Raw genomic sequence first — 14,311 nt, 5'->3', positions numbered from 1 at the left:
ACTCTAAGGAGACTCCTGGCATCATTTATCTTACTACGTACTTTTAAATTGTTGTTTTGGTTTTTTGAGATAGGGTCCTGCAATATAGGCCAAGCTGGCCTTGAACACCCAATCCTCCTGCCTCAGTATCCCAAATGCTGTGGTTCTAGGTTTATGTCACTATACCTAGCTCCTACATATTGATTTTGGATGAAATAGCTCTCTTTTCAGCTAGACTTTGGAATTTTGAAGAAAATGGACATTATCTTACTCATCATTATACCACTTTGCATGGCAGCTGGATTAAGGCAGTGCTCATAAATTTTTGGACATGAAATAAAATCTGAAATGTATCACTCATTAGGAAAAGCAAAATGGTGGGGAACCCATGGTAAGTTTATTAATTCACACTGAATCCACTCTGACTCTATTCATGACCCATTCTTGAAGGGCTCTTATAAAGTACTAGCCCCTAGCTGGGCAGTGGTGGCACATGCCTTTAATCTCAGAACTCAGGAAGCAGAGGCAGGTGGATCTCCATGAGTTCAAGGCCAGCCTGGTCTACAGAGTGAGTTCCAGGACAACCAGGACTACACAGAGAAACCTGTATCAAAATAAATAAATAAACAAGTAAACAACAGCAAAAATCAGTGAAATCAGTGATTTGTGCATTCCAAACAATTTACCCAATGGTCAAAAAGCTGTTAGGTCAGGTACAGAGGAAGGCAGTAAATGGTCCTAGGCTCGGGGAACACAGGAAGGGCAAAGAACTGACCTGGAGCCTATTGGATCTAAGCACCCAGACTCCAGACTGGTAGAAATAACACCTCCCTGCCTACTGTCCTTTGAGAAGCACATAAATTTAGTTATGATCACCTATCAGCTGGCCTATTATTGTGCTGAAATTTATTTTTAAAAGGAATCCTGTGTCATTGCTGTTGAGACACTGAATCATTTGGCAGAAGTGGTGGGTAACCATGGAGACAAATACCAAAACAGCAAGCAAAGCCCTGAAAGTTCTCGTAGGTGCTGCGGCTTCCCAATTTTCCCTCCCTTGTCCCTTTCCGGCCTCCTCCAGCCTCTGTGTGTGAAAAGGGGTGGGGGAGAGCTGGGGCAACATGGGAGAGGCATTCAAGACAGCACTGAGTTGAATTTCCTTAAAACAACCTGGGAGATTGGTTCAGAAGTCAACAAGGGATTCTGGATTGATTTATATATACAGTTGTGTCATTTGAGGAAGCAGGAACCAGATTTGGAGTCGAGAGTTTGAATTCTAGCTTCATGTCACTCTTGTGTGACTCTGGCAAACATTCACGTTCTCTCTCATCCTTTCATCTGCTAAAATAAGAGATAGCTGTGACATGAGTTTTCAGGTGTCTCAGCATCGCTGTCCCAACCCTAGGGTGAGTAGAGCACCGTCAGGACTGGGAGGGAGGGCCACTTCACCAACTCAAAGATAAAACCTCATACACATCAATAATCTGGTGACAGGCTAGGCATGGTGGCACACGCCTTTAATCACAGCACTCAGGTGGCAGAAATAGAAGGATCCATGAGTTCAAGGTCAGCCTGGTCTACAGAGCTAGTTCCAGGACAGCCAAAACTACATAGAGAGAGACCGTCTCAAAAAACCAAATCATCATCATCGACAATATCACCACCAACCATCACCACCACCACCATCACCATCATCTGACTTCAGGCATTCTGGGTCTAGTTATTACGGCTCACAACTGGCCTAGGCCTAGCACCTAGTTCCCTGAAGAGAAGAGTGAGGTCCCTAACATAGCAGAAAGAACCCTGGGCCAGACTAAGGTCTGTTTGTAGTGAAGAACCTACCACCTGGGGGTTATGAGGTTGGAATTCTGATGTTCTTTACTGTGGAAACCACAGTGTTATGGCCAGGCTGTGGGCTAAAAAACCGGATAACCGAAATACGTCAGGGCAGGCTGAAGAGCGCTGGACCTGGATTCAAGTCCTGAGTCTGCCTCTAGGACAAGTCACTTGATTTCTCTCAGCCTCGGTTTCCCCACTTACCAAAACAGCAGAATTGAAAGTAGTCTCAGAAATTTGTAGCATGCCTAACTCCACGTGGCCTACAGGGTACCTGGCACGCGGTAACTGCGGCTCCCCACCGTGGAGGCACTGTTTGTGGGAGCCATTAGCAGTCATCTGGTAAACCCACGTGAAAACTTGTGTCCAAACCGGGATGAGGCTTCCTGAGTTCACAAAACTACCTACTAGGGAAGCTAAGGCTAGAACCCACAGTGGTCCTCAATCAGTATTCCTCACCCCAGCTTCAGCGGCCAGGCAAACCCTCATTAGCTGCCGTTCACTCTGATAACGCTGCAGTCACTCTGAGAAAAGACTGCATCTGCGGAGAGGCAGATAGATGTGCAAGCGTTCTTCTGTTCTGAACACTGTTTGCGGAGGTTCCTGAAACCCTGGCCAACTGCTCAGTCCCAGCACAGTAAACTGGGAAACTCTGAGAACAAAGAAATCTTAATCCAGCACTGGATCAACTTCGACCCGGGTGTAGGACTCGCCTGGTTCCTTGGGCTTTTGTGAAATCACCTGGGGATTTTCCACTCTGGGTAGGTGTGACCCTGGCTGTTCTCCACCCCTCAGCCTACCTGGCCCTGCCTGTTGAAATCAATCTACCTAAAAAGGTAGATCTCCATAAACTCCCTTATCCCGGATTGCTGGGAGGGTGTGGCGTGAAGCCGGCTGTGAGTGACCCCAGGGACACACAAGCTCCTGCCTACAGACCCCCATTCCAGAAGCACAGAGCTCGGACTGACTGTGAAGCTGGGATCACATGGGACTTGCTTGTTTATAAGTGGTCACAGCCAGCGTGGCTGGGGCTCTCTTCTCAGTGTTTTTCGTGTGCTACCCATTGAAAGTCCTGAGGAATCCGTAAAGTAGCGACGGATATTATTACCACTTTCCCCTGAGCAACACAAGCTACCGATATGTCTAGTGAGTGGTGAAGGCACAGGACAAATGAACCCAGTCAGCAAGGTCATGAAAGGTCATTCATTTGTTAACTGTGTTCTGGAAGGGACTGTGTACCAGGCACAGGTGTACACAGTGGATGGAAACTTAATTTGGCACACCAGTGGACAGAAACAAAGATGGCTGCTCTTACCTGCATAGGTCGGGGTTATGGGGAGGGGCAGAGAACTTGAAACATTACCCACGAGTGAGCAATATATATGTAAAAAGGTGTTAAATGCTATGAAGAAAGGAAAGACAGAGCAAGGCAGGGCGTTAGGAGTACTGGGGGCTGAGATGTGTGTTCTAATCCTAAGCAGGCTGGAGGCATAGCCCAGTGGTACACCTCAGTAGCTTCATACTTGGTATGCAGCTCTGGATATAATTCCCAGCACTGTGAGACAAGACCCAAAACAAAGAATTTAAAAGATGCTGCTCAGGACTGGGGAAATGGCTCAGTTTGGTAAAGTGTTTTCCACATAAGCATAAAGTGCCTGTGTTCAATCCCAAGCACTCACATTCAAAAGCTAAAGGTGACAGTATATCTCTGTCATTTCAGCCTTGAGGAGGAGGAGACAGGAAGACCCTGAGGCTTGTGGGCTAGCAAGTCTTGCTGAATCAATCAGCTCCAGGTTCAGTGAGAGAGCAATGGAGAGCAAGACATATGAAGTCCATCTCTGGCCTCCATGTGCGTGGTCACACACACAGTGCTCCCCACACAGAGAGACACGCACGGAACAGGCTGCTCAGAAAATAGATGTAATTGCACATAATCCCAGTGCTCTGGAAGCTGAGCCGGGAGGATCCCAATTTACAGGTCAGCCTATGAGAGAGGAGCAAGAACATAGAGCCCGTGATAGAAAGAGAAAACAAAAGGCTGATAGTGACTGGAGGTTCTCACGGAGAAAGTAAGGTGAGTGAAACCCGAAGCAGAGCCAGGCCTGGGGGCACACGCCTGCAGTTCCAACACCCGGAGGCTGGCCCAAGAGTACTGCAAGCTCAGCACCTGCTACACAGCGTGCGCAGTGAGACCCTGTCTTGAAAGAAAAGGAGGGAGAAAGGGTAAGAGGGAGGGAGGGAATCTGGGGGTGGGGGGTGGGGTGGAGAGAGACAACGATCACAGGCAAAGGGACCACAGGCACAGACTATCCTTCCAGAGTGTCAGGATTAGGACTCAAGGACCAACATACATGGGTCCAACAAAGGAAGACCCTAGATGACTAGGGAAACAGCCCAGTTGGTAAATACACTTGCTATGCAAGCTCGGAGGACCTGAGTTCGGATCTCTGGCTTATTACCCCAGCACTGGTGGGCAGAGACGGGTGGATCTTGGGAACCCCCAGCCTGCCAGCCTAGCTGAACCGGCCAAGCTTCCAGTTCAATGAGAAACTCCATCTCCAGGCAGTAAGGCAAAAAGTGACAGAGGGCACCAATATCCGCCGCTGGTCTATGTGTGCATGTGCACACCTGTCCTTGGCCCAGCCATTTGAAGGCCACTGTCCAGTTCAGATTAGGAAGAGAGGCTCAGATTTGTCTGATGGACAATTAGAGCAGGTCCGGGTAATCGATGGGTAAAACATGCATACACACACACACACACACACACACACACATACACACACACACACACACACACACACACACACACACACACACACGTCATCAAAACTGAAGTCCGAGGCCAAATTGCTGTTGCGTGCTCATTATCCCAGCCCTCAGGAGACTGAGGCAGGAGAATCCTGAGTTTAAGATGGCCACCTGGGTCATGAGAGAATTAAGAGTTCAAGGTCTTCCTATACAGCACACCCACTGTCTCAAAAAAACTAAAACTAAAGCCAGGGTTGGTGGTGCATGCCTTTGATCCCAGAAGGATTACAGTGTAAGGTCTTCCTCAGCTGCATAACAAGTTCGAGACTAGGCTGGGCTAAGACCCTGTCTCAACAATAAAGAGAAGCGGTGTCCAGCCACCTCTAAAGAGAAGCGGTGGTCCCTAGGGGGTGTCTCTGTAAAATTGGTCTGGGCGAAGGAGGTGTTCAGGGTCCCGTGGAAGGGTTGTGTAGGAAATGCTGTGTCAGGAGAGGCCTCGTGTCTTCTTCCCACCAAGCTGCCGGCCTCCACACTCCATCCTTCTTGAGCGATCTTGGAAGTGCCCTTGCGCACTGCTGCGCTGGTCAGTGGCAGGCTCGCTGAGAAAGATTTCTTTCTGCTCCCACCTCAGCATCCCATGTGGACCAAACTGATCGAGAATTCTAGGATAAGGGGGAGGAGAATCGATGGGAAAGCCCAAAATGAATTTGTCTCTCTCCACTTGCAAAGATGGTACGTGCAGGCACCCTTAGGGAGCCGGCTGCAGCGGCGGCGGGGAGTGGACATCCGGTAGGGTGGGACACTTGATGGAGACTCGGGGACAGCTGCCGCAGCGCGCACACAAGAGAGAGCAGGCGCCGTGCGCAGAGGCGGGCGCCACCAAGCCGCTGCTTGCGCGCCCCCGCCCGGGGCTATAAAAGCCTTGCCACCTGCTGTCCTAGCTACACCGCGCGTCCGTTTGCCTGGAGGAGCCAAGCTACGGTCTCTCGCGGCAGCTGGCCTGGATATGGACCCTGAGACCTGCCCCTGTCCTACTGGTGAGCCCCCTCCCGCTCCTGCAGCACCTTGTCCTTTACCGGCAAAGAACCCCACTCCTGTGTCTTCAGGCGCAAGGGCATTGGAGGGAGGAGCCCCTTGTGGCTCATCTTTAACCCTGTGATGGAGATAACGGGAGTTGGCTACCCATCTACTTTCAAGGCCGGGGACGCCAGGTTTTCCTACTTTAACCCTTCGTGTGCCCTCTTAGGTGGTTCCTGCACCTGCTCGGACAAATGCAAGTGCGAGGGCTGCAAATGCACCAACTGCAAGAAGAGTGAGTGCACCCCTCCTTTGCCCACCCTCGCCCCGCACCCCTCCTTTGCCCACCCTAGCCCCGCGGCATCCGTCCCACCCCTGAGACACTCGGTAGCAAAGCTCCCTGCTGCAGACCTTCAGATCCTGCAGCGGCTGGATCAACCGATGTGAACACAGTAGGCCGGAGTGTGTGGGAGGGGATATCTTGATGAATTTCCGGAACACATCAAAAGGTAGCTGACCACAGCTAAGCCCCGGCTCGAGCCCCACTCTTCAATGTTTCCAGTGCCTGGGGAGCCCCAATATAGACTTTTGGGGGGGGGTCAGCTCCAGACTTGCAGTTCTTTGGCCCCTCTCAGGCCTTGGGGCTCTCCTCAACTTGCCCTCTCCAGCTCACCGCAATGGAGTATGCTTGGGGGAGGAGGGGCAGAGGTGGGAGCAAGGCTCCCTTCTCTCGGGTGTGACTAGGCAAGAATCCCATGGCTGTCCTGGCCTCAGCACCGTCCCTGACCCTCCAGCCTTATGGGTGGGGCAAGTCTCCTGCTTTCTCCTTAATACCCACCTCTCCCTCAGCCCAGGCCTGAGCCCGGCATTCCCAGGGGATGCCCTAGCACCCACCCAAGGCGCTGGGACTGTCTAGAGAAGCCCAGCAGCAACTGCAGCACCCCAGATGCTGTCAGACCTCACAGGACAGTATGGAAGGGACAGGCAACCCGTACTGGCCAAAGCCCGGTGACTCCCCAGCTTCCAAACTCCTTTCTCCTCCCCTTCGATGGAGACGGATGAGGGCATCAGACTGGACACACACACTCCCCCACCCCCACCCCCTTTTATCTACAGGCTGCTGCTCCTGCTGCCCTGCAGGATGTGAGAAGTGTGCCAAGGACTGTGTGTGCAAAGGTGACGAGGGCGCCAAGGCAGAGGCGGAGAAATGCAGCTGTTGCCAGTGAGGACCGAGCCCCTCCTCCACCGACTATGTAAATAGCGCTGGGGATCCGTGGTGGGGCATGACTATGGTCCCCTTCTCTGGCTGCTTGCTCGGGAATGTGAATAAATCCCATGCACAGCATGAACCGAAGACTGGTCTCTTTTTCAAGTGGGAAGGACTTGGAAGGGTGAGGGATCCCACTCCATGGAACTCATCCAGCAAAAAGAAGAAGCCTGAGATTTAGGCTTCCATCTGTTAGAGACTAGGACAGAGCCCTGGAGACAGTGCACGTATGTACACACACACACACACACACACACACACACACACACACACACACACGCATGTGGCACTCCATCCCTCGAAGTCCGTCTCGGTTCTGGGAGAAGATGGCAAGCCACACCCAAAGAGCTTTATCTTCCCACCCTTAAAACTTCATCATCTGTATGATGGGGCGACAGGTAATTAAAACAAGCCTCTGGCCCCAAACACTTGGGATTTCTGGAATTTTCTGGTTGTTCCTACAAAACTGCCAGCTTTCAGATATTAGAGGAGAGTCCTGGGTGGCCCTGGACTTCATCTTGGCAGATCATCAACTGTGTTTCCAAGGTCACCTCCCTGAATAGCCAGCCTGTCTCCCCAACACAGATTGCTGGTCGCTTTTCAAACCTCATTTGGTTTGGCTATTTGTCTCCAACTCCCCACCCCCACCCCGCCTTTTCAAGGAAAAGTATGGTAATAAGAACTTGTATCCTAAGATGGTCAGTCCTTAATGAAAGAGAACTCGCAGCCCCACCTGGGTGGCCTGAAACAGGAGAAATAGACAGTGGGGTGGCTGAAGCTACCCTGTGAGGGAATACAGGGCTGTAAACACATCAGGTTCCCTCCAACTTAGTTTTTCAGGACATTCCATTCAAAAGCTCGCCACCACGATTGCTGTGTACTCTAACAGGCTGAGTTTAAAGGGCAGCTTTCAAAAGATGCTCACTCCAACCGGCCACCTCCTGGTTCCAAAGCTCTGGGAAGGGATAGTACTGACTCTAGACTCGATCAGCCAAATACAAAAAGCCCAAAAGCAGACCCTTGGGCTGATGAGGTGGCAGCTCAGTGCATAAAGGCACTTGTGACCTGAGTTCAGTTCCCAGAACCCACATGATGGAAAGAGAATCATCTTCCAAAAGTTGTCCTCTAACCTGTATACAATCACCACGGCATGTGCATACACACACACACACACACACACACACACACACACACACACACACACACGCATGCACACACACACAAAATAAAAATAAATTAAAATGCAAAACCAGACCCCTGTACAGTTAGAAGTTGGAGAAAATCAACAGGGAAAGAGACACTCACTAGTTAGGGCAGGCTGTTAGAACAATTGGCCACCCTTTGTGTATCACAAACAAACAAATCTTAACCTATATAAACACAGAGAGGCAACATCAAAAGCTAGAAAGAGATTTGGGAGAGGGAAAACAGGAGAGTGTTTTTCACTTTGGGGTATAGCCACATTTTAAAGGAAAAAAAAGATTGCCACGTATGGTGGCACATTCCCACATTTGGAAGCTGAAGCAGAAGGTCTAGAAGTTCAAGACCAGCCTGGACTATGCAGCTAGACTGTGCCTCAAAAATTAAATAGTATGTATATTTGTGTGCATGTGTGTGTGTGTGTGTGTGTGTGTGTGTGTGTGTGTGTGTGTGTGTGTGTGTGTGTTTAGATGTGCATATGCACGTGGAAGTCAGACATCCTCAGCTGTCGTCCACCCTGTTTTCTGAGATGGGGTCTCACTGGAACTTGAGGCACTCCCGTTCAGCTGCACTGTCTGGTCAACCAGCTCCACAGATCTGCCCACCTCTGTCTCCTCAGTGCTGGAATTACAAGCATGCACCACCACACCAGCTTTTTATATGACTGCTGGGGATTGACAGATGGATGCTTACCTGGCGCTGTGTCCTTTAGGTATATTATCTTGCTGAACCTTACCACTCTATCTATCTATGTGGATGTTACATCCATTTTATAGGGGGCAGTGGAGCCCACGGTAATGTGCATAGGGGTCACAGCACTAGAATTTACCAAAACCAGGATGAGAATTCAAGCCTTAAGACTAGGACCCTGTGTTTAACTATGCATTGTTTTCAGTCTTCTGGCTTGTCTAACATTACAAAAAAAAAATCAGAGCAACTAATAACTTCTTGTCCTTTAAAGGTGACTAGTACGAAACAAACTGGGCCTGGTGTCACAGCCTTGTGATGTCAGCATTTGGAAGGCTGACACAAAAGGAGTTTCAGGACAATCTGGGTTATATAGCAAGAACCTGTCTCAAATACACCAAAACAGGCTGGGGAGATGCTTCAGCAGTTAAGAGCACTGGCTGCTCTGACGGAGGACCTGAGTTTGAATCTCAGCATCCACATAGCAGCTCACAACTGTCTATAACTCCCCATTCCCAGGAGACCCGATGCTGTCTACTGGCTTCCCTGGCACCACACACCCATGGTGCACAGACTTAATGCAGACCAAATACCTATACACACAAAATAAATATTTTAATTAGAAAACCCACAAAAATAAATAAAATAGAACAGTGTTGACCACAGTGTGGAGAAACTATGATCCTTGCATTATGCTGGTGGGAATAAAAACTTGGATAGCTGCTATGGGAAACAGTCCAGCTGTTCCTCAAAATTTAAAAACAAAATTATGGCCGGGCGGTGGTGGCGCACGCCTTTAATCCCAGCACTCGGGAGGCAGAGCCAGGCGGATCTCTGTGAGTTCGAGGCCAGCCTGGGCTACCAAGTGAGTTCCAGGAAAGGTGCAAAGCTACACAGAGAAACCCTGTCTCGAAAAACCAAAAAAATAAAATAAAATAAATAAAAATAAAAATAAAAATAGAATTATGATCCAGCAATTCCACCTCTGGGTAAATAGTCAAAAGAATTAAAAATAGGATGTGTTCCTTCCCCTTCCCCCTCTTCCTCCTCCCCGTCTCTCCCTCCCTCTCCCTCCCTTTCCCTTCCTCTCCCTCCCTCTCCCTCCCTCTCCCTCTCTCTCCCTCCCTCTCCCTCTCTCTCTCTCTCCCTCTCTCCCTCCCTTGCCCTCTCTCTCCCTCTCTCTCCCTCCCTCTCCCTCTCTCTCTCTCCCTCGCCCTCCTTCTCTCTCCCTCCCTCTCCCCATCTCTCCTTTCCTCTCCCCTCTCTCCCTCCCTCTCCCTCCCTCGCCCTCTCTCTCCCTCCCTTGCCCTCTCTCTGCTCTCACTCTCTCTTCCTCCCTCTCCCTCTCTAGCCCTCCCTCGCCCTCTCTCTCCCTCTCCTCTCACTCTGCAGCTCAGACAAGCTATAGAGTTGCAATCCTCCTGCCTCAACCTCTGAATTAGTTTCCTCATCCCTATGCAAAGAAAGCTTCAGGAAGGCAGGCTTTCTCTTGGTTCACAGTGAAGGCAGGGTCCATAGCTGCAGCCATGGCGACAGTGAGAGGCAGCTGGTTGCACCGCATGCATCCTCACTCAGAAAGCAGAGATGAATGCTGGTGTTCGGCTCACGGTCTCCTTTTCATTCAGTCTGGACCCCAGCCCGTGGGATGGTGCTCCCCATAGTTAGAGTGCGTCTCCCCACCTCTATTAACCTCATCTGAAAACTCCCTCACAGACCTGCCCAGAAGTTTGTCTCCTAAGCATTTCTGTATCCTGTCAAGTTGATAATCAAGATTAAACATGTTAATAATGAACCTTAAGTTCAACTTATAAGTTGAAAAAAAAAACTGCAGATCAGTATATGTGGAACAAATTATGTAAAAATGGAAAACAAAATCCACCATATTGATATATACTTGGATAGAGATACGTATGCATAGGAAGGAAATGGAATTTTCCTGGAGACTCAAGAGGGTTAGGCTTCATTTGTTTGACTAATTTGGGGCATGCTTTGTAGCTCAGGCTGACTTCGAATGCTCAGTTCCTCTGCCTCAGCCTTCTGTATGCTGAATTGCATGTATCACCACGTCTCGCTTGTTTAATTTTTAAATATGCAAGTGATCACTACAGCTTATCTTTTTTCTCTCTCTCTCTCAACCACCCAAATAAAATCAAGATGTGGTCTGCAATATCAGAGGCAGAGGATTGTCGCAAGTCTGAGGACTGCTTGGTATACATAGTGAGTCACCAGGCAGCCAAGGCTACATAGTGAAACCTTGTCTTTGGAAAAAAAAATCAGGAGATCATTATTAGATCTTTCTCTGTGAGAAATGAAAACCTAGCCAGTTCCATAGACTGGGTATTAGGGACCATTTAACCCTCCTACAGGGCTTGGGATATAACTCAGCAGCAGAGTGCTTACTAACATGCACAGGGGAACGAATTTGATCCCCAGCACTCCAAAAGAGGGAAAACAAATGTACTGGCTAGTTTTAGGTCAGCTTGATATAGCTGGAGTCATCTTAGAGGAGGGAATGTCAATTAAGAAAATGCCTCCAGAAGATCGGGCTGTAAGCACTCAAGCTTATAGGACATTTTCTTATTTAGAGATTGATGGGGGAGGGCCCAGCCCATCATGGGTGGTGCCATCCCTGGCCATGTGGCCCTAGGTTCTATAACAATGGTTCTCAACCTTCCTAATGCTGCAGCCCTTTAATACAGTTTCTCATGTTGTGGTGACCCCCAACCATAAAATCATTTTCATTGCTACTTCATAACTTGTATTCATAACTTGCTATGGTTATGAATCATAATATAAATAGCTGTGTTTTATGATGGTCTTAGGCAACCCTATGAAAGGTCATTCAATCCCAAAGGGGTTGAGACCCTCAGGTTGAGAACTGCTGTTTTATAAGAAAATAGGCTGAGCAAGCCATGGTGGACGAGACAGTAAGCAGCATCCCTCCATGGCCTCAGCATCAGCTCCTGCCTCCAGACTGCTCCCCTGTCTGAGTTCCTGTCCTGACTTTCCTCGGTGATGAACTGTGATATGGAAACATAAGCCGAATAAACCCTTTCCTCCCCAACTTGCTTTGGTCATGGTGTTTAATCTCAGCAACAGTAACCCTAACTAAGACACCAAAGAAATCAGAAAACCTTCTTCCAGGCAGATTCGAACTTCGGTGGTTCCGATTTTTCCGTAAGCAAACTGTGACTCGAGTCCCTGTCCTGAGCTCCCAAGTTCCATGCCAAGATGTGTGATCACTACAGTGTAGGAAGCAGCCCCCTCACATGGGCAGATGCTGCCGCACAGTCGTGCACTGAGGCTGCTGTCATCTACCTCCCCCAGCAGTGGGCCAGTCCCTCGACGACCCTAGGTATCAGCTTTTGTGTTTTCACTGGTCTGATGGGTAACGAACGACATCCTAAGTCCTTGTAAGTTTTACACTGTTTGTGAGAGCAAGGTCTCACTTTGTAGCTATAGATGGTCTGGAATTCACTACATGGTCCAAACTGGTCTTGAACTTGAGAGGCTTCTGTCTCAATCTTCTCAGTATTGAGATTATAGGCATGTTTGACCATGAATAGCTCCATCCTAGGTTTTACTGATTGATGTGTGTGTAATGTGTGTGAATGTTTATGTATGTATATATAGGATTGATGTGTGTGAATGTGTATGGGGATGTACATGTACATATGAATAAGTGTATTGTGTGTGTCTATATGAATGTGTTTGTATGTATGTGTTTGGGTATGTATGTTTATATGCATATGTATTTGTGTGTGTTTGCATGTGTGTATGTGTGTATGTGTATGTGTCTGTTTATGTATGTATGTGTGTAGAATCAAGATATCAGATAGAGACATCAGGTCCTCTATGGTTCTCCACTTTTTTTTTTTTTTTTTAGTAACTTTATTGTGTTTTTTTTTTTTTTTTTTTTTTAAGATAGGATCTCTCTACATAGCCCTGGAATTCACTCTGTGGACCAGGCTGACCTCAAACTCACCAAGGTCCACCTTCTGAGTGCTGGGATTAAAGGATTGTGCCACCTTATCCTTTGGAGCAGGGTGTCTCACTGCATGGTTGGCCAGCCAGCCCCAGGAACGTCTTCTCTACTTCCTCAATGCAGTCGCAGGTGTCTACACCACTTTCGGCTTTTTGTGAGGTGGTGACAAGAGGTCAAACTCAGGTAGGTCCTTGTGTTTACACTATGAGCACTTCAGTTAGTGCTCTGCACCTCTGCAGCCCCTGTCCTAGCTTTACACTTTTATCCTTTCTTTTTTTTTTTTTTTTTTTTTTTTTTTGGTTTTTTGAGACAGGGTTTCTCTGTGTAGCTTTGCGCCTTTCCTGGAACTCACTTGGTAGTCCAGGCTGGCCTCGAACTCACAGAGATCCACCTGGCTCTGCCTCCCGAGTGCTGGGATTAAAGGCGTGCGCCACCACCGCCCGGCTCTTTTATCCTTTCTTAGCAATGAGATTGAGCACCAGGCACGGTGGCGCACTTGGGAGGCAGAGCCAACACGGATCTGTGTGTGTTCAAGGCCAGCCTGGTCTACAGAATGAGTTCTAGGACAGCCAAGGCTACACAGAGAAACCCTATCTTGAAAACCCAGAAGAGAGAGAGAGAGAGAGAGAGAGAGAGAGAGAGAGAGAGAGAGAGAGAGAGAGAGAGAGACTGAGTGTATTCCTACAGATTTCTTGGTCTTTTGTTGTAATTGTCTGTGAACTTCTGATTCACAGACACATCTCTTATCCACTTTTTTAATCAGGTTTTTTTTTGTTTTTTGGTTTTTTTTAGAAAATCTTTACTTACTTTGGAAACTGTTTTTTCCTATCTACTTTTGGTTTGGGGAAGGTTTCAAAGTTTCAGCCTTCTAAAGCCATTTTAAACCACTTCTCTCAAGATAAAAGTTATATGTCATATAATTCACTCATTATAAATACACTAATCATGGTACCAGCAAAACTCAAGAGTTGGGCGGCCATCACTGCAACCCAGTTTTAGAACCTTCCATCATCGAAAAGCTCCTTTGTGCTTTAATTCCTGCTCCTGCCCAGACACCAAGTGAGCACCCATCTGTAGAAGCAGGTAATTAGGAATCCCTGTGCTGCTGCATGTGTTCACAATTTGTTCTTCTGTCCAAACTGCTGAGTGATATTTGGATATGCTACATGTTGTTTCCCAATGATGGGCATTGGAGCTGCTTCCATTCTTGAGAGCTTTGAGTGAGAGCTGTGTTCACAAATGGCTACAGTGTTTGTGCCAGAGTCATTTATCTGTCGATCTGATTCCTCTTGGGGAGCTATCTAGAGTGGGATTGCTTGCCTACATTTAACTCTATGCTTAACTTTTTATTTTGCTGATGTAGAATCAAACCCAGGGCCTCCTACAAGCCAAGCAAGCACACTCCTACTAAGCCACATCCCCAGCTATTTTAACTTTTGGAGACACTGCCAAAATGCTTTCCAAGTGATGGAACCATTTTATATTTCTTTTTGTTTGTTTGTTTGTTTGTTGTTTTTGTGTTTTCAAGACAGGGTTTTCCTGTGTAGCTTTGGAGCCTGTCCTGGAACTCACTCTGTAGACCAGGCTGACTTCGA

General features: G+C 48.2%; 1 protein-coding gene across 1 annotated transcript; it reads left to right on the top strand.

Annotated features, from left to right (window-relative positions):
• Window positions 1-5,410: 5,410 nt before the first annotated feature.
• On the top strand, window positions 5,411-6,926 carry Mt3 (metallothionein 3). The gene is made up of 3 exons (XM_052728992.1): window positions 5,411-5,597; window positions 5,807-5,872; window positions 6,694-6,926. The coding sequence occupies exons 1-3, from the start codon at window positions 5,567-5,569 to the stop codon at window positions 6,801-6,803; spliced, it is 207 nt and encodes a 68-aa protein (XP_052584952.1). The 5' UTR covers window positions 5,411-5,566; the 3' UTR covers window positions 6,804-6,926.
• The last annotated feature ends 7,385 nt before the right edge of the window (window positions 6,927-14,311 follow it).

This window comes from Peromyscus californicus, unplaced genomic scaffold, assembly GCF_007827085.1.
Source record: "Peromyscus californicus insignis strain IS unplaced genomic scaffold, ASM782708v3 Scaffold_8__1_contigs__length_139910024, whole genome shotgun sequence".
Taxonomy (NCBI): domain Eukaryota; kingdom Metazoa; phylum Chordata; class Mammalia; order Rodentia; family Cricetidae; genus Peromyscus; species Peromyscus californicus.
This window is presented reverse-complemented; position numbering and strand designations above follow the sequence as displayed.

Coding starts and splice junctions, on each gene's coding strand:
- Mt3 (XM_052728992.1), top strand. CDS start 5,567: ATGGACCCTGAGACCTGCCCCTGTCCTACTG. Junction 5,598..5,806: donor GACCTGCCCCTGTCCTACTG/GTGAGCCCCCTC, acceptor GTGCCCTCTTAG/GTGGTTCCTGCACCTGCTCG. Junction 5,873..6,693: donor ATGCACCAACTGCAAGAAGA/GTGAGTGCACCC, acceptor TTTTATCTACAG/GCTGCTGCTCCTGCTGCCCT.